This window comes from Aegilops tauschii, chromosome 3, assembly GCF_002575655.3.
Source record: "Aegilops tauschii subsp. strangulata cultivar AL8/78 chromosome 3, Aet v6.0, whole genome shotgun sequence".
Classification (NCBI taxonomy): domain Eukaryota; kingdom Viridiplantae; phylum Streptophyta; class Magnoliopsida; order Poales; family Poaceae; genus Aegilops; species Aegilops tauschii.
This window is the reverse complement of record NC_053037.3, coordinates 511,514,208-511,534,252: the sequence shown is the minus strand read 5'-3', so window position 1 is coordinate 511,534,252 and position 20,045 is coordinate 511,514,208. Positions and strand designations below refer to the sequence as shown.

Genomic DNA, 20,045 nt, shown 5'->3' with positions numbered 1-20,045 from the left:
GGCAACTTCTTTTCGGATGGCAAGTCTCAGGTCTTTTTTGTTTGTTTTTCTTTTCGAATGACAACTTTAGTTATAAAAAACGTCAAGGCCGGAAGCAGCTTCGTGCCACATGTGTGACACTTATCAGTTGAAAAAATTCTATACTTATGCACAAACTAGCAAAATTTGGTCATGTGTTGCAACACGAAAATGTGAGCCGCCTTAAATCATGGATGGCCGGGTGGAGGAACTATATCTCGAGATAAGGGCCGCTCATGGAAAAACCAGTGAACCGTTTGAGCTACAACTCTTTGGGACATGGAATATTATCCCGAGTTAATTCATCCGGATGAACATGATAACTTTGGATTATTAATTCATTTAGGAATTTAAAAGTAAAACAAAAAATAGCATTAGAGCATCTCCAATAGCTAGCCTATTTCAGGGCACAAAAAGAGGGTGTTGTAAAAAAAAGGGGCATGAATTATTATTTTTGGGCATGACAAAGCACCGTCTCCAACAGTTGTCCTAAAATAGGGCATCCAGATGGAGCTCGGGTGCAGAAATGGATTTTCGATTTAGAGTAGGGCGTTTTGGTGCTCAGGCTCATCTGCACCCGGTTAGAAAAAAAATCGTAACAAATTCAAAAAATTCCAAATAAATTTTTTGTGGTAGACAATTTGATGTGTGAGGCCCGCTCCAAATTTCAAGTCATTTGGACATATGAGCAGCTCTCAGCAAAAAAGACAAATCGGTCCAACACAGTACATAAACAGTAAACATTTTTACAGACTCTCAATTTGTCTTTTTTGCTGAGAGCTGCTCATATGTCCAAATGACTTGAGATTTGGAGTGGGCCTCACACATCAAATTGTCTACCACACAAATTTTATTTGGATTTTTTTGAATTTTTCTAGTATTTGTTTTGATTTTTTTTGTCAGCGCGGGTGCAGATGAGCTCGGGTGCAGAAATGGATTTTCGATCCAGATGAGCAAAACCAATTTTCTTTTCAAACGAACATTTGAACACTTCGACCATATTTAATACTTCATAACCACTTGGACCACATTCAAAGTTCATACATGTGACATTGTTCAACTACAAACTTAAAGTAGTACATGCAAACTGATGACTTAAACTATGACATGCCAACTTAACTACTAGGACATGCAAATTACAAACAAACTACAGATTATCACTGTCAATGTTTGTATGATCGGAGTATATCGACCACAGAGGAGGTGAATGGGAAATTTAAAATTTATTTCGAAACATAACTCTCAGTACAACACAATGGAAATAAATCTCAACAAATGCGGGGCTACGAGAGAAAACTACAATCAAAATAAAACTAAGTTAATGCTGGACCATGATAGACAACTACACCTAAAAGAAAACATGTCAAGATAGGTAGAATATGACCCTAAGAAAGAGAATTGCCAAAACTCAGATAAAAAACACGTAAACTATCAAGAGATGTTCACGAGAGCAAGACTTAGCTACATAATCAAGTAGCACCAGATGTAAATCAGATGAACATACAAACATACAATCCAACATCTTCACATACCGATTTGCATGAAAAGTTAGCAGCCAACCATCTCGGTTGGTGTGGGTGGCTATTTATAGCCGGAGTAATCCCGAGGGTAAATGACCAATAAGGGTCTATGGCCCAGCCAATGGTGAACCGACACGTTTCCAACAGTCGGATTTTAAACTCACTCGCTTGAGGAACAAGTAAATCTGATTGTGCTTTATGGTAACCAAGCCTAGTCATAAAAAAACTCAAACTTCTTGTACCACTGCCGAGGAGTTTGTTTCAAGCCACACAAGCTCTTATTGCAAACTAAGTGCTCTTTGCCTGCAACCATGAACCCCTTTGGCTGCTCCATCTCCATGTATATCTCATCCTCTAGTTCATCATGCAAGAATGCAGTCTTCACATCAAGTTGTTCAATTTCCAAGTCCATGGTGACAGCCATGCCAAGCACAACTCGGATCAAAGACATCTTGACCGCCGGAGAGAATATCTCATCATAATCGATACCCTTTTTCTGACTGAAACCTTTCACAACCAATCTGGCCTTGTACCTTGGATGTGAGGTATTTTCTTCAGTATTCACTCTGTACACCCACTTGTTCTTGAGTGCTTTCTTGCCCTTTGGCAGATTCACCAACTCAAAAGTATCATTCTCATACAGGGAATTCATCTCATCCTGCATGGCTTCTCTGACAATTCATTCTTGTTCTCATCAGACATTGCCTCCTGAGGGCTCACCTGCATCAGTCATCAACACATATTGATGTGCTGGATACTTAGAAGAAGGAATGTGACCTCTTTCACTTCTCCTTTTTGGCTGCACTGGTGGTGAATCAGGTGGATTTTCGTTGGCATCATCATTACCAACTTCATCATTATCATGACTTGATGGCTGCTCATCAATTTGACTTGTACTTCCTTGATCAGTTGCATCTTCACTGTCCCCAATGTCATCATCTCCCCCATGATTGTCATGCACGAGAGAAGGACGGATCGGGTCCATGTCAACCTGAGGTGAGTTGGTCGTTGGCTTCTCTGGTTTCTCAATATCTTTTATTGTTTCATCTTCAATGAACAACACAGCTCGGCTCCACGAAATCTTCCTATTGGATGGATCCCACAACCTGTAGTCAAACTCTTCACTTGGTTGGCCGAGGTAGATGCATATACTTTGTCTTGCTATCAAGCTTGGATCTCTCGTCCATTAGAACATGTACAAATGCCCTGCAACCAAAGACCTTCAAATGCTTGTATGATACCTCTTCCTCTGACCAAACTCCTTGTGAAATATCACCTGCAAAAGGAACTGAGGGAGATAGGTTAACCACATACATAGCATTCATCAATGCTTCAGCCCAAAAAGAATTAGGTAAAAGAGCATGAGAAAGCATAGCTATGACCCTCTCTGTGAGTGTCCTTTCATTCTCTCTGCAAGACCATTGAGCCGAGGTGTCTTTGGTGGACTCTTCTCAAGCCCGATGCCAAACTTCCTACAATACCTTTCAAAAGGACCTCGGTTTCACCATCATTTTCTAATCTCACGCACTTCAATTTCCTTCTAGTTCTCTCTCAACTTTAGCATGGAACTCCTTGAAGGCTTCAAGCGTCTGGTATTTGTGTTTCAGCACATACACAAAAACCTTTCTGGAATGGTCATCGATAAAACTCACAAAGTATAATGCTACACCATGGGGTTTTTTAGTGATGGAGCAAACATCAGTGTGCAAAATATCAAGAACATTTTCTGTATGATGTGGAGGGAGTGTACAAAATGCAACCCTATGTTGTTTGCCAGCAAAACAATGTGCACATGGTTTCAGGAATATCCCTTTCAACTCAAGGAGGTAATCCATGCGAGCAAGAGTGTGCATGCCCTTCTCACTCATATGCCCAAGCCTCTTGGGCCACAATTCAACTGAAGTGTCTTTTTCAACAATGTCCAACACCTCATTGCACAGCTTGGTTTTAGTCACATAGAGATTACCTTGCCTACTTCCTCGAGCCACAATCAGGGAGCCTTTGGTGAGCTTCCATTTTCCTTCACCAAAATAACTAGGATGTTTGATATCATCAAGCTTGCCCACTTAGAATAAATTCAGCCTTATGTTGGGAACATGCCTCACATCGCCGAGCACCAATCTTTAAGCTGTGTTTGTTTCAATGCATATAGAACCCTTGCCAACAATTATTGATGAACCACTATTTTCCATCCTTACTTGGCCAGTAACACCATTGGTGTAAGATATAAAATACTCCTTGTGTGATGTAATGTGGAAGCACACACCTGAATCAACAACCCAACTCATGGCGTCATCACGAACAACACTATACCATTCTTCATCTTCAATGACTAGATGGTCATCATCTGTTGCATTCATGGTTGAGCTGCTCTCAGCCTTTTGCTCGGTTTTCTTTGCAAGTTTCCCCTCTGCAAGCTCTCTTTTGTACTTCTACATTCGCTCTTTATGTGTCCCAGATTGCCACAATGAAAGCAAGTAATATCTTTTCTCTGTTTTGACTTTGATCTCCCCATGGATTTGCTTCTGCCTTGCTGAAATCTTGTATTGCTGCATCCACGGTTCTCAGTCTTCCCATGGGTTTCAGCCAGATACGCATCTGAAGAAGAGGCATCACCTTTTTCCTTCTTTCTGGCTTCTTCATTCAGTATACTGTTCTTCACCATCTCCAAAGTCAGCTTCCCATCCGGAGCTGAATTAATAAGCGACACAACAAGCGTATTCCAACTATCAAGCATGGAACTCAGCAGCAACAATACTTGCACCTCATCCTCAAAATTTATCTTCATGGCTGAAAGTTGATTTATATGGCACTGGAAGATATTCAAGTGCTTAATCACACATGTGCCATCTCGGTACTCAAGCTTTGCTAGTCTTTTGGTCGTCGAGGCCTTGTTCATTGATGTCTTCCTCTCATACATAGACTCCGACTTCTGCCACATCTCATACGCATTTGTATCATTTGCAATATGGTGGAATGTATTGTGCTTGATGTACAACCGAATCATACTTACTGCCTTTCTGTGCAACACTCTCCATTCTTCTTCCATGACACTGGTGGGTAACTTGTCTTTCGCAATTGGCTCATAAAAATCCTTGCAATAAAGGATGTCTTCCATCATGGGCTTCCATAATGAGTAATTGAAAGAATCAAGTTTTATCATGCCACTTGTAATAGCGCTTTTTTCTAAAGCCATTGTGAGCAGCACTTCCAGCAACAATCAGGAACCGGGATTAGCAACCTTCTAAGCAGCCAAGGCTCTGATATCACTCCGTTGGGGATTAGCACACAAATGCACTTGTGGTTAACTGAAAACTGGAACGAAAATAAAGTAATCTCAGCACCACATCATGTACTAACTCAAGGGTCGTTGCTTAGTTCGGAAGGAAACATATGCAACAACATATATGGAGGTAAAATATGTTACTCAACAGACAAGATGCTCCTCATACAAGTGTCTTGTGGTAGGAGTAACTTTTTGGACAGCAGCAAGCATCAACACAGAGACACCCGATTTTTACGTGGAAAAAAACACGGGCCGAAGCCACCCAAAATCCTCTTCCACTATTATCAAATGTGGGATACAACAAGTTCTTTTCTACATAGCACTAGAGGCTCTCATAAATCAAGATTTCCGAATCTTGGATGAACACAACAAGATTTGGGGCTCAAGAGCTAGGGATTGGAACAATCTCACCAAAGATGATGGAACTGGAGCTTGAAGGAACAAGGCAGTGGATCTGGACCATCACAACCTTGGGGAGGAGCCCCCTTTGATTCTTCCTTCAATCTTCCTCTTCTTCCCTTTCTCTCTTGGTTTTCTCTCTTTTTCTCCCTTGGAGGAACTGATTTTTCGTCCCACTTGGTGGTGGCTGCTGGATGGAGGGTAAAAGCATCCTCATCTACTCACGTGCAAAGTCCAAATGACCCTAGGTCATAACCCTAATGGGTAGTAGGCTTCTGCACCTCATTGGGCTGCCTAAAAGGCTTCAAATGACCATCTCCTCACAACCCACATGAGAAGGATATCCCAACAAGACGATGACCATTTCCGAAATACGCGTTGCCAATTTTTGTAATGCATGATAATAAAAAATTCATGAACACGTTTACAATATTTTAATACACGTGAAACATTTTTCCAAAAACATGTTGAACATTTTTTTCAAATGCATTAACACTTTCTTTAAATCTTATGGCAGTTGTAATTTTTCTTAGATTTCGTTTTTTCAAATGGGAAAAATATCAAAATGAATATGAACTGAAAAAATAAAAAGGAAACTTTCGCAGACCCATAGGTGCGTCATATGTAAAAATAAAAATAAAATCTTTTTTTGCAGGTGAAAATGAAATGGAAAATCGCCAGAAGAGGTAAATAGGTATGCCATATATTGCTCTAACTCTTGTACATGAACTAGCTTGGCGTGTTGCAAGGACTTCACACTTGAGGTCATGGTTTCGAATCCATTTCTGTCAGCTTTTTATTTCTTATTTCCCTTCATTATTTCGCCCGGTATCATTCCTTATTATAGTAAGCATTAAATCATCTTACTGAATCAGTTTCAGGAATATTTAAGTGATTCCCGTTTTCGTTTTCGGCCAAAGGACTGAAATTCCCACCTGCATTTGATTGAGACCAACCAAATTTAAGAAAAAAAATCAAAAAATGATTTTAATTTATGTACACCACTGTAAAATTGCTGAAATATTTTGACCGGGGGCAAATATTTCAGTATGTGCCAACATTAATGAAATTTCCGAAATTTCGGTGAAATTGCACTGAAAGTGTAAACCATGTTTACAGATACATACGATTGAGATTCAGGCGGTCTGCTATTGAACATTCAGGGACTGCCAATCATGGAATGACAGCCTGTCAATAGTTGATGGCCGGAAGAGGAGTGGATTAACATCCCACCCTTGGAGGCTTCCTCTCGACCATCTCATCCTGACATTATCGATCTCCAAGCCGGAGATTTGCTCCAGCATCATACCGCCAGTCTTGTGCTTTACCAGCTCCTGGCATCCGGGCCTGTAGTCATACAGGCCCCCGGTGTAGTTTGTCCATCTCCTGTAGGTCAAATCAACGTTCTTGAACTTCAAGTTGCGAAGCAGGCTGTGCCTCGACCCAGCCAGGAAAACACCATTTTCCGATACCGATGAGATGTTGATGAAGGAAACATCTGAAATGGTGCCTTCTTTGGAACCAGGGTGCCTTGGACAGGTGGTGATGTAGATCGGTTCAGCTCTCCCCCACCATGAAGGATGGTAGTACCTAGTGCGCATTTTGATGTTTGAAAACACCACATTACTGACGTTCCCTGCAAAATTACGCATACTTAATGCAAATAGCTGAACGCCACAAAGTTGCAGTCAAAATAGCAGCTTCCTTGAATAAGATGCCACCTGATAGTGCTGCAAGAAAAGAAAAAAGTCGTTACCTCCATCACGGATCTGCATTCCAAGTCCTCGATGCGAATCGACTATGGTTATGTTGTCAAAGAGCAGCCTCTCAAAGTTGAAGTTGCTTGCACTTCCAAATTTGATAGCACTAGACTTAGTGCGGATCCGGCAGTTTGTCACTGTCAAGTTGTGAACAGGGCCCGTAAGAGACTTGGGGCAGATCGCGTCGTCTCCGGTGTCTATGCTGCAGTTGGTGATGATCGTGTTGTTTGAACCCTCGATGTCGATCCCGTCGTTGTTAGGGGTGTCAAAATCCCCGTATATGGAGACGTTGCGTATGACCGAGTGATCACACCTCACAAGATGCAGGCTGCAGAGAATGCAAGCATATTGGAGACTCGTCTCATTGTCTTGGTAACAAGCCAGTGATAGCAAGTGAGGGGGGAAGAAGAAGCGCTCACCACCAGTAGGCCGGCTGGTTCAGGGTGATGTCGTGGATCGTGACGTCCTTGGAGTCGACGAAGCCGACGAGCCGGGGGCGGCACTCGTCGCCCCGGCAGTGCCCCGTGGCGTTCCAGCTCACCATGACGTTCTTCTGGTCGCTGGGCGTGACCACGAAGGCGCCGCCCTGGCCGTTGATCTCGCCGCCGCCGGTGACGCCCGCTCCGGTGGTGTTCTCGGCCAGCACGACGTACCACCGCCTCCGCTCGGCCGGGTAGTCGCGCTGCCTGGTCCCGCCCAGCAGCCGCGCGCCGGGGGCCACCTCGAGCACCACGCGCGAGCGGAGGTGCACGGTCGCCGTCAGGTAGTCCCCGGGCGCCGGGAGGAGCACGCGGCCGCCCCCCGCCTCCCCGCAGGCGTTGACGGCGGCCTGGATGGCCGCCGTGTCGTACCTGAACCCGTCGCCGGCCGCGCCGTAGTCGGTGACGGAGAAGACGCGGGTGGGCGCGGAGTCCGCGACCGGGGCCAGCAGCAGCAGGAGGAGGAGGAGATGTGATGCTGCCATTGCGGCGTTGACTCTTTCCTCTTCTCTTCCCGAAGAGTGGTACTATAGCTGTTGTGCTCCGAGCATGGAGTGGTAGTTCGGTGAGTGTGTAATAAATCTAAGAAAAAATAAGATACATTCTCGATTAAACAAAGATAAAATAAAGTTGGACTTGGCTACCTGGCGCACGAGCGCCCGTTCGGGCCAGCGAGCGCCCTCCCTAAAAGGAAAGTTTTACCGCATGCCGCGTCAGGACAGTATAGAAAATGAAAAACCTCCCGCGCCAGCTCCCACCTGCATTTATTAGGGGATCAAAAACTTTAAAAACTTGTAACTTTTGATTAGAATGTCAAAATTCAAATCCGTTTTCACCGGTGGGTTTCTCGCGACGAGTTCTTCAAAACTAAATCCCATATGAGTAGGTTTCGAAGAACTTTTTTTTTCGAGCAACTTTGTGTGCTACAGAGGCAACTTTAGTGTTATAGAAAAGCAACTCCTTTTTCCTAGTATGACTACCTATCAACGGAGGATCCTTTTAAGTCGGTTACCATGACTATCAATTGACTAGTTTCACCTCTAAATCGCCTAACATAAAGACAACTACAACGTGGATCACCAAAACGCCCCAAATATCGGAATCGACCTCTCTAGACACTTTTAGCCATCCAATGAGTCCAACTACTAGCAGGCATGTAAAAAAGGTCTGCTGCCCCATATGAGTTCCTTGCAGTAAAAAATAGCATGCATCCCATATGCAAAAGTAAAAAACATGCAACAACTTTGCTATGATTTCAGACAACTCTTACAAAATTTGAAGCAACTAGTGTCATGCATTAAAAGAGGGGTTGCTGCCCCATAAGCTCCTTGCAGTAACATCATGCAACCCTTGTGCAAAAAAAAGAACCACAAAAACAACTAGTAGAGACAACATATATAGGTATGTTCCACCCGCTCCCCTCTACGGTCGCACCAAGGGATCCCACCCGAGGAGGGGAAAATCTTGACTCCCCCTCTATGACCCAAACTTAATTACAGGTATCTAAAACATTTAGATATTTATCAAAAAATGGTCTTGATAAAATATTTCTGTTCGTGAGGATTGGGCAACTGGATACATGGTTTTAGGCAAACTATTTGTTGATTGTGGGCAACTGGATACTTTGTTTTAGGCAATTGTATGGTTGACTGTGGGCAACTGGATACTTTTTAGGGCAACTTTGGGTGTGAAGGAGGCAACTATCGTGCTATAGAGAAGCAACTTCTTCTCTTTGGCCTAGTAGGACTTCCTATTAGGTTTGTTGGCGTAAAAATAAGAAAAATCAGACAAAACATAACACCCCTTTAGTGCTACATACAAAACAACTTCACTACACTATGTGTACCTGTGAATTTTACTAACATTATCCCAACTTGCCTATCATGCATGGTTGCTCATTTGCCTATTGTTTGATAGTTAGTTGCCTACAATTGATGTGCGGTTGCCTATAAATATTGTAAATTGCCTACCAATTGATGCCTAGTTTCCTACTATTGGTAATTAGTTGTCTATCATTGCTTCTCGGTTGCCTAACTTTGCAAAAAATAGTTGCCTACAATATTGTGAAGTGGTTTACCATTGTTTTTCTAAGTTGCATGCAAACACTCTAAAAGTTGCCAAAATTGAGCACCAAGTTGCCTATCGTAGTTAGCAATAGCAGATACAAGAGTATCAATGGTAGCTGACTTCATAATATTATAGGCAGTTTAGAATCAACAATATGCAACTTAGAAGTACCAGTGAGGAAGCTAGGAGAATATGCAACTTAGAAGTACCTGTGAGGAAGTTAGGAGAATGTTAGAGAAAATTAATTAGGAGAAACTGTACTGAAGTTGCCTATTTTTTGCACTAAAGTTGTCTCTCGTAGAAAGAAAGTTGCTTATAAAGGTGATATGATGTTGTCTACCTCTGTTCAAGGTTATTCTCTATTACTAGTTAGTTGCTCATTGTTGGTACTTAGTTACTTTAAATTGGAGTGGAGTTGCTTCTGTTTAGCACTAAAGTTGTCTCATCTAGCGTCCAATTTGCTTTCTGAAAGAAAGAAAAATCATCAAAACGTATTCATGTGGGTATAGTTTTGAAGAGCTCGTCAGGACCTGGCTAGCCAACATCTGTGTGCTTAATAGCGTTGGCGGGCAGACTTCCCTAGAAAAGGAAAATACACAGATCTCATACCACCCATCCCCACATAGTTCAAAATTTGAAATCATGATAGATGACTTAAATCCCACAAAAACTTTTTGATATTGTAGGCAACTTAGGTCCCTTGATGGACAACTTTCATAGTATTGTAAGAAATTGAGGATCACTCGTAGGCAACTTCGTAGTGAAAGGGCAACCTGGTTTCTGCGGTAGACAACTTATAAGCCATGTTAGAGTTTCCACTCTACGGTAAGAAATTTTCACAGTATGATAGGCAACTAAACAATCCACAACTTATTTTCCAATGTATGCAACTTAGAAATCATGGTGACCCCCCTATTCCACTGTTGCACACAACTAACTAGGTGGCTACTAGGCGAACTTAGTCATACACACGGTGCAATTCATCTAGCAGCAGAGTTGCTCATGTTTAACACTAATGTTGCTTCATCTAGCATCAAAGTTGCTTTCAAAAAAAATCATCAAAACATATTCATATGGGATCTAGTTTTGAAGAGCTCGTCGCGAGGAACCCTGCAGTGAAAACGGTTCTGCGTTCTGACACTCGGTTCAAAAGTTGTAGCTTTTTGAAAATTTGAAACAGAATAAATAGATGACGTTGGCACATGCATGCGCTTTACACTACCCAGTGAATAACGCGTTTATTACACACAGCAAACTAGTTTTGTCATCTAGCGCGTGCGCTCGCCGCGTCCATCCGGCGCAGCTGCACTGTGAAGTATTTAGGAATAAAGTTAGGAGGGTTCGAGCTGCCTAGTTCCAATCCTTGTGGACCATGTAATCTCTGTTTAATTTTAATAAAGCTAGCCATGATAGCCTTACCTAAAAAATAAGTTAAGAGGGTCCTCAACCACACGTTTGATCGATCATCACCACAAGGTTTAAAAAGAAACACTCGGATGCATTTTTTTGCAAAAAAACACACCGGTATCCAGTACTTCCTCTGTTCCAGAAGTCATGTTTTTAGTTCAAATTTAACCTAAAACCATGACACTTATTTTAAAATGGAAGAAGTAATAATTTTTCAAATCGTACGGACCGGCCGATAAGTAGCGGTTGACACCAAAACTAACTGCTGAAGCCCGACTGTCACACTGACGTTGCACCAGATTTTAACGACATTAGATTGAACCATTAAAATGTATAGGCGCGCCCGCGGGGGGTGGGAGGGAGGGGAGGGGGTGGGGTGGTCCGCACTTCACCAGTCTGTATTTCTCTCTCCTCGCAATCCCTCTCTTTTTCTCAAAAGTGTTGTGGCAAAGGAGGTCCTGCTTGTCGGCTACAGCGGAGTGAGGTGACACCATGTGGAACAATAGTGTTAGAGAGATAGAAGGACATAGCAGCACCGGGAGACTTACTGGTGGCAAACGGCGAGAAATTGTTTGGCGGTGGTGACGTGTCAAGTAGAGCTCAAGGGGGGGGGGGTCGTCGGTGCTCAGATCAGCCAAGAGCGGGGCCGGACTGATCACGAGGGTGGAGCAGAGCTACATCACTGGAGGAGCATCAGTCGTGGCCGCCGCCAGGTACACCGTGGGGCTCAACTACAATCTCTACTCCTTGTCCCTAAGGCATCTCGCGACATAGAGGAGATCGAATTCGAGTTCTTCAATCGTGTGTGTCGTATAGACTTACTTTTTCGGTTCACGAGCTACCCTTTGTCTCCTCTTACGGCTTCCAACACCTTGTCATCGCCCGGGACGCCAGTTTATCGAATGGCTATCGGCGGGGTGGTGGTGTGGAGGAACGAGGCGCCCGCTAGCTAGAGAAGCCCACATTCATGTACACCTCCGTGTAGCACACGAGCAACATTGTCGAGCTAGGCGCTGCTCCTGCTAGGTGGCTGATGTCCTGCAAGTGCACATGGCTTTGTAGCAATCTCTTGATAAGTAAAGTTTGTCGATCCCACAAGGAGCAAATAGGAAGGCAACACTATCCCCGCAGTTGTGTTTTCACTTACGCAACTACGCTCACACTCAAACAGAGTTTGGAAATAGTTCACTAAAGTCGGTTGCTAGGGGAAATAATAAAAGGAGGGAATTAAACTAAGTACTAGAACGAAAGTAAAATAAACATTACACTAAACCGAGAAAATAAACTATGAGAAGTAATGTGATGTTTTAGATGAGTACACTGGCATCTATGTATGGCCTCATTCCATTCCAGTGTTGAATGGAGTTAAGCCTTTCTACTATTAGCGCATACAGTTGACTCAATACCTGCATTATAGAATATGGCAATACTCCGATGATTGGGGGGATCCCTCACATAACATTATCTCTCAAGGAGCGCCATGTTGAGACAATTCAATCATCCTACTTCCTGTCCCTACCAGCGGCGGCTAATGGAAAGACATTAAGGTCACGGGTTTTATAGAGAACCGTGACTCCTAGAATAATTGTGTTTCCCTCAAGATATCAACGCTTGTCACCCGGAGGTCTATCAGATCATGTAACTACCTATCAAATTCATGTGTGGCTTAGTGAATTGGATGTCTCCAATTACGCCAATGGATCTGATATGTCCTATCACTAAATTACCACGAAAGAGAGAGGGGGGGAGAGGGAGAGAGAGATGGAGAGAGAGAGAGTGAGAGAGGGAGGAGAGGGAGATGGAGAGAGAGAGATTTAGGGTGAGATAGAAACGGTTGGGGGCGAAGTGAACTTAGATCAAAAGGAGGGAAGGGCTAACGGGTTTGCCAGAATCCCTTGCCGGAGTGGATCAATTGCCGCGGCGACGAGGGGCTCAATTGTGGCAAACTGGTGGCCGAGAGATCATCATGAATATTGAGGTGAAACGCCAATAGGGCTTTGTCGTCGTCGCAGTCCAGAATTTGTTCTTCTTTGACTGAAAATGGGTCCAAAATGAAGGAAAGCTATGCGTCTCCATGGATAGATCATTGCGTGTGCATAGAAATTATTTTGTTTTCCATGCAACGATTCCCAACACAAAATGGCCGGACGGTTTCCCTTTTCTTTTGGATGACGAATGACAAATCCCAGATGTTGGTTTGTCCGATGTTATCTGGGCAGTACTCGACATGGGTGGTGGGTGGGAGCAAAAATTAGGCTCTGATCCGATCTAACATCGGTTCCAAGGATGATTTTCTAGGGATTGATCTGAATCGATATGAGGCTATCTTGTGGAAATAGATTCATCTAACTTCCAAATTGGGTCATCAGATCCGAGCTCCGGGCTGGATTTGGTGAAGTGTAGATTTCGTTCCAAGCTCGACTTGACGCCGGTGCTTGGGCGAGGGCGACCTACTGTTCCTCGGTCTGATCTGACATCGCGAGCGAGGGCATAGTGGCGGGTTTTAGTACATCGAGTATGACACAAACGGGGATCCGGAATTTTGATCCACTCTGGTTTGCTGGTCGAATCGGTGAGGTGGCTGTTATGATGTTGAAATCATACAGAGGCTGACCTGATCGTCAGTCATGGACGCCATCGAACCACTTCGACTACTCAGAGAGACGTGCATGGGCCACCAATGATGGAGTCAAATCTACCAGATCTCAGGTAGGGGTCCTGAGTTGGTAGCCTTGGCATGATGGTAACAGGGACACATGATTTTACCCAGGTTCGGGCTCTCTCGAAGAGGTAATACCCTATGTCCTGCTTTGGTTGTATTGATTTCGAGGGATTACACGTTACAGATTGATCTATCGCATCAATGATTCCCCGTCACAAACATTAATAATGTGAATAATTTTAGATTGAGTTAAATAAATAATAATCATGTTGAATAAATGTTGAAAGCCAGGTATACCCAACACAACATGTGTAACACTCCGGAGGTAACTTTCCATATTTGTAACTCCAACTCTTGCCATTTTCGGCTATGTGTTATGATATTCCCTCCGTGGTTGGGTTTTGTTTTTCATTTTGCATTTTGTTCATGTCATGCATCTCATATCATGTCATCATGTGCATCTCATTGCATACGTGTTCGTCTCATGCATCCGAGCATTTTCCCTGTTGTCCGTTTTGCAATCCGGCACTCCCACCTCCTCCGGCGCACCCCTTTTCGTTTCTTTTCGTGAGCGGGTGTTGAACGTTCTCGGAATGGACCGAGTCTTGCCAAGTGGCCTTGGTATAACACCGGTAGACCACCTGTCAAGTTTCGTTCCATTTGGAGGTCGTTTGGTGCTCCAACGGTTAACCGGGTAACCGCAAAGTCCTTTTGTGTGTTGCAGCAAACCCCCTCCAAACAGCCCAAAACCCTTCTAAGTCACTTCCATGCTCTCGGTCGTTCGATCACGATCGTGTGGGCGAAAACCGTGCTTCATTTGGACTCTCCTAGCTCCCTATGCCTATTTAAACACCTCCCCCTCCGAAATCCGGGTCCAAACCCTAGCAAATCGCCCTCCGCCGCCACCGGACGTGTCCACCGCCGCCAGACGCTTCAGCGCTGCCGCCCCGCGCCAATCACAGCGCGACACGTGGCTTCGCTCCGTCGGCCGCGCCGCCGGCCCGCCGGGCCCGTGCGCCTCGCCCCGTCGCCTCCGCGCCGTCGCCCGCCGGCCTCCGCTCGCCGCCGTCTCCGCCGCCTCGTCACCTCGCCGTTGCTCCCGCCGACCGCCGCCGCTCGTCCCCGCCCGCGCCCGCCGCGCCCGTCGCCGCCGTTCCCCGCCGCCAACGCCACCTTCCCGACCCGCGCCGCCGTCTCCCTCCTCTCCTCCGGCAAGTCTCCGGCGGGAGCTCCGGCAGCCTCGAGAGCCGTGCCCGAACCCTAGATTGGGCGAGATCCGGTTGACTTCTTCCCCCTCCCAAATTTCTCCAAGTCCCGAAGTTCTTGCATATTCTTGCTCTGTTCATCGCATCATAACTCTCTGCATATAGCTCCGTTTCGTGCGTGTAATATATCGAAATGTTCGTCTCTAGATGCTCTTAAATTTGTTCCATTATGCCATGTTCATTTGAGTCCATCTTGATGCCCAAATCTCTGGTGCAAGAGTGCTATATGCTGTTACCTGCTGTTACTTATCAGAACTTGGTGATTTGTTATTTTTGTTGCAATTGATGTGTGCATCTTATGGGCATGAGCTCTACATGTGTTTTGATGTATGCCATGCCATCTTTACAGAGGTGTATGCTATGTATTTTTATGATCTCTGTGGTGACTAGCACAAGCATGCAAACTAGGCTTCGTGATGTTTCTGATTTCAGGGACTTAGTAATTTTACTAAGTCTGTGACTGCTGTTATTTTGTTGCTATGTATCCTTGTGCCTACAGAGAGATCCATGCTCCTTTTGGTGATGTTCAGTAAGGATATTTTGTAGATATAGTTTTTCTCTATCCATCCGTGTCCCTGTTTGCAATTATGGAGTGCCATAGCATGTCTTAATCTTGCTCTACTTTTGCTATAAAATATTCCTGGCAGATTGTTAACATGATATTCAATTTTGCCAAGGTTGTTGTAGTTGTTTCATACATGCTATGTATTTTCTCTTGCCATATATAGCTTCATAAACATGTCATATTGCTGTAGATATGCTTGTTTTGTCATGCGTTGCTTTTTGGTGAGTGCATCAAGCTCACCAAGATGCCTTCATAATACTGTTTCTGCCATGCTCTGTTTTCTGCCAAGTCTGAAACCTGTTAACGAAACTTGCTATGTTTACATGGGTGCCATCATATCTTCTGATCCTTTTTGGCTTATGGCCAGTAAGGGACTTTTGTTCTATGCATTTAGTAGATTCATGCCATGCCTTGTTTTGCCATGTTAAGTTCCTGTAGCATGTTGATTTCTTGCTCTGAACATTGCTACCTGATGCTGTTTCAGCCATGTCCAGTAATTTCACCAAGTCTGTGAACCTGTTATCTTTGCACTTTTGCCATGCTTGTTTGAACCTGCTGTGATGTGATCTAGCCGTAGCTAAGTGTTCATCTTTTGTTAAGCATATTCTGTAGATTACTGCCATATGCTTTGTTGCTATGTTGGAGTGCTGTAGCATAGTTACTTGGTGTTTTCTAAGTGCTATCTTGCTGTTAATCGCAGATTCATGTCATTCTTGTTTTGCTTCCCATTTGCAAACTGTGCATCCGTTTCCGGTGATCTTTATATCGATTTCGACCGAAATCATCTCATCTTTCCAGTGGCATGCTTGGTTTGCCAAGTTACTGCCTTGTTCATCATTTTTCTTCCGGAACACGCATATGCATCGCATATCACATCTCGCATATCATACATGTTTTGCATCATGTTGCTTGTGCATTTTCCGTGATTGATTGTGGTTCCGTTGCTTGTGTTCTTGTTGTGGGTAGACCCGGGAGACGAGTTCGTGAACGAGGAACCTGTTGAGTACGCTTACGAGGATCAAGCTTTCGACAACTCTGAGAACCTTGCAGGCAAGATGACCATACCCTCGAGATCACTTCTATCTTTGCTTTGCTAGTTGTTCGTTCTATTGCCATGCTTCGCTACCTACCACTTGCTATATCATGCCTCCCATATTGCCATGTCAAGCCTCTAACCATCCTTTCCTAGCAAACCATTGTTTGGCTAAGTTACCGCTTTTGCTCAGCCCTTCTTATAGCTTTGCTAGTTGCAGGTGAAGTTGAAGTTGGTTCCATGCCGGAACATGGATATTTTGGAATATCACAATATCTCTTATTTAATTAATGCATCTATATATTTGGTAAAGGGTGGAAGGCTCGGCCTTATGCCTGGTGTTTTGTTCCACTCTTGCCGCCCTAGTTTCCGTCATACCGGTATTATGTTCCTTGAGCTTGCGTTCCTTACGCGGTTGGGTGATTTATGGGACCCCCTTGATAGTTCGCCTTGAATAAAACTCCTCCAGCAAGGCCCAACCTTGGTTTTACCATTTGCCACCTAAGCCTTTTTCCCTCGGGTTTTCGCGAGCCCAAGGGTCATCTTTATTTAAATCCCCGGGCCAGTGTTCCTCTGAGTGCTGGTCCAAACTAGAGCCACTTGCAGCGCCACCTTGGGGAAACTCGAGGGCTGGTTCGAGTTGTACGTAGTGTTCATCCGGTGTGCCCTGAGAACGAGATATGTGCAGCTCCTATCGGGAATTGTCGGCACATCGGGCGGCTTTGCTGGTTTTGTTTTACCATTGTCGAAATGTCTTGTAAACCGGGATTCCGAGACTGATCGGGTCTTCCTGGGAGAAGGTTTATCCTTCGTTGACCGTGAGAGCTTATAATGGGCTAAGTTGGGACACCCCTGCAGGGTATTATCTTTCGAAAGCCGTGCCCGCGGTTATGAGGCAGATGGGAATTTGTTAATGTCCGGTTGTAGAGAACTTGTCACTTGACCCAATTAAAATACATCAACCGTGTGTGTAGCCGTGATGGTCTCTTCTCGGCGGAGTCCGGGAAGTGAACACGGTTTGAGTTATGCATGAACGTAATGTTGAGGATATAACCATTGGAGTCACCCGCCCAGGAGGGGCCGGGTTACCCATAATGGTTACTACGTGAAGCCCAGTACCAAGGATGAAGACGGCGGGTCAATAACGGGCCCAAGACCCGGAGATGGCTTAAGGCCCGTAGCATTAGCCGCCGTTAGGGTAAAACTTGTAGTGTAAGGCAAGAATAGATAAGAGTCCGAGCCGGACACTCTTATGAGCCGGAAGGGACTCTGAGAGCCGCTGGGCGTCAACCTCTCTATATAAAGGGACGACCCGGTGGCGGTTCAGAACAAGAAAGATCTCATCGAGAGCCAGGCATAGCAATCAAGCTCCCTGCTCATCGAAACCATAAGCAGTCCCACCTCAACTGGACGTAGGCTTTTACCTTCACCGTAAGGGGCCGAACCAGTATAACTCTCGTGTTCCTTGTCCCGTTAACCCCTTTAAGCTTCCTAGTTGCGATGGCTCCACGACTAAGTCCTAGCACGAGGACATCTGCCATGACAATTCCACGACAGTTGGCGCCCACCGTGGGGCCAGCGCACGGTGGATTTGAGTTCTTGAAGGGCAGCTTCGAAGGGCTCAAGGGATACGCTGTGGGCCGAATGACCAAGAGTCGTCGCGGCAAGCTCTACATCGACGATGCAAACTGGGGCCCCGATGCCGGCTCAATTGAGTACGGGTACCGGGTCCCCTTCGGCGGAATTCATGTCTTCATTGGCAAGATTGGTGAGCCGGGCCCTGAGCCGGATCTCTGCGCCGATCTCATCGAGACGGCTCAGCGCGCACGACCCGCCCGGGCCCTACCTGCCTTGAAGCATGCTTTTGTGGGATGTATCCATGAAGGACTCTCTGTAGGGTCTGGATCTGGTGATGAGACGGTCGCCGGCTCTGACGGCGAGTCGTCCACAGATGAGTCAAACTCGTTGTATCAACTTCAAGATGGCAGGCTCAGGGGTTGTTTCGATGGTGACAGTATTCCGGACCTGTCGTGGAATTGTCACGGCAGATGTCCTCAGGCTAGGACTTAGTCGTGGAGCCATCGCTGCTAGGAAGCTTGAAGGGATTAAACGGGACAAGGAACACGAGGGTTTATACTGGTTCGGCCCCTTGTGGTGAAGGTAAAAGCCTACGTCCAGTTGAGGTGGTATTGATTAGGGTTTCGATGACCAGGGAGCTTAACTGCTATGCCTGGCTCTCGACGAGATATTTCTTGTCCCTAAACCGCTGCCGGGTCGCCCCTTTATATAGAGAGGTTGACGCCCAGCGGCTCTCAGGGTCCCGGCCGGCTCATAAGAGTGTCCGGCTCGGACTCTCAACTATTCTTGCCTTACACTACAAGTTCTACCATAATGACGGTTGCAACTACGGGCCTTAAGCCATCTCCGGGTCTTAAGCCCATCTTTGGCCCACCGTCTTCAAGCTTGGCGCCGGGCTTCAGGTGATGATCCTTAAGTGTAACCCGGCCCCACCGGGCGGGTGACTCTAAGGGTTATATCCTCAACATTAGGCCCCAGATTGATTTGAGCCGGCTCATGTCAATCTTTCAATTCTTTCGACAGAAAATCTCCGGCTTACAATTGTGTGAAGGCCATAACCCGGCGTGACGTCATCCTCTGGATTCCGGGTAATCCGCCGTGACGTCATCTTCCATTAAGTCCGTTGTTTACTCCACCATATCCGCAACGGATCTTATCTTTACTGCCATCCCGAAAATCGAGGCGTTTTATGGTGAGATAACCGCGCCGTGGCCTCCTCGTTTCTCGCGCCCACTTATGAGTCTGGCCTTATAAATAGCCCGGCCCGTTGAGCCTCCAGCAGCCCGTCTTCCTCCTCGCGCCACTGCTCCTTCGCTCGAGCTCTGTTGCTGTCGCCGCCGCGGGTCTCCTCCTCCTCACCAACTCCGGCCGCTGCACCAACCTGTTGTGTCCAGAGAGAACGGCGGCGACCTCCGCGACTCACCAGCACCTGTAAGTCCTGGCTACCCCGTAGAACAGATCTGCGGTAGGGTTCGTCCTGTTCTTCCGTGTTCTTCGCCGTCGCCCACGAGCTCTTGGTAGTTTTTATTTTTACTGCCCTTCTTGATCTTAGACCTGTATAGACCTGCCGCGGTAGCTGTTTGGCACCCATTTCAAATGCAAATATATCTCTCATTACTGCATAGAATCCCTGTTTGAACCTGTGAACTTCTCCTGCGTCTGCTTTAGGTCTAGGAATTTTTCCCTTTAGTCGACCATTTTGATCCGAAATTTTCACTGCGATCTGTGAAACTTGTTTTCACCATACTTAGTAAAAAAACTTCTTTTGCTGAGCTATGGCGGCTTACATTTCCGGCTCAAAGAAACCACGCGCCGTGAAATTTCCGGCTTATGATGAAATGATAAACAATTGAATCACTCTCATCACCTCCAGCGGCTTAGATAATCCAATGCAATTAGATATATGTCATTAGGCCCCTCCATAAGCCGCCACTTTAACACTGAACTGTAAATTTCCTCCGGCTTATAGTTAAACCGGATGTTTCCTTTCATCATAGGCTTCCGAC

General features: G+C 45.5%; 1 protein-coding gene across 1 annotated transcript; it reads right to left on the bottom strand.

Annotated features, from left to right (window-relative positions):
- Positions 1–6,265: 6,265 nt before the first annotated feature.
- LOC109741676 (exopolygalacturonase) lies at positions 6,266–8,014 on the bottom strand. Its single transcript, XM_020300751.4, has 3 exons — positions 7,403–8,014; positions 6,980–7,311; positions 6,266–6,859 (listed from the first exon to the last, which is right to left on the bottom strand). Exons 1-3 carry the CDS (start codon positions 7,945–7,947, stop codon positions 6,372–6,374), a joined length of 1,365 nt encoding a protein of 454 aa, XP_020156340.1. The 5' UTR covers positions 7,948–8,014; the 3' UTR covers positions 6,266–6,371.
- Between the last annotated feature and the right edge of the window lie 12,031 nt (positions 8,015–20,045).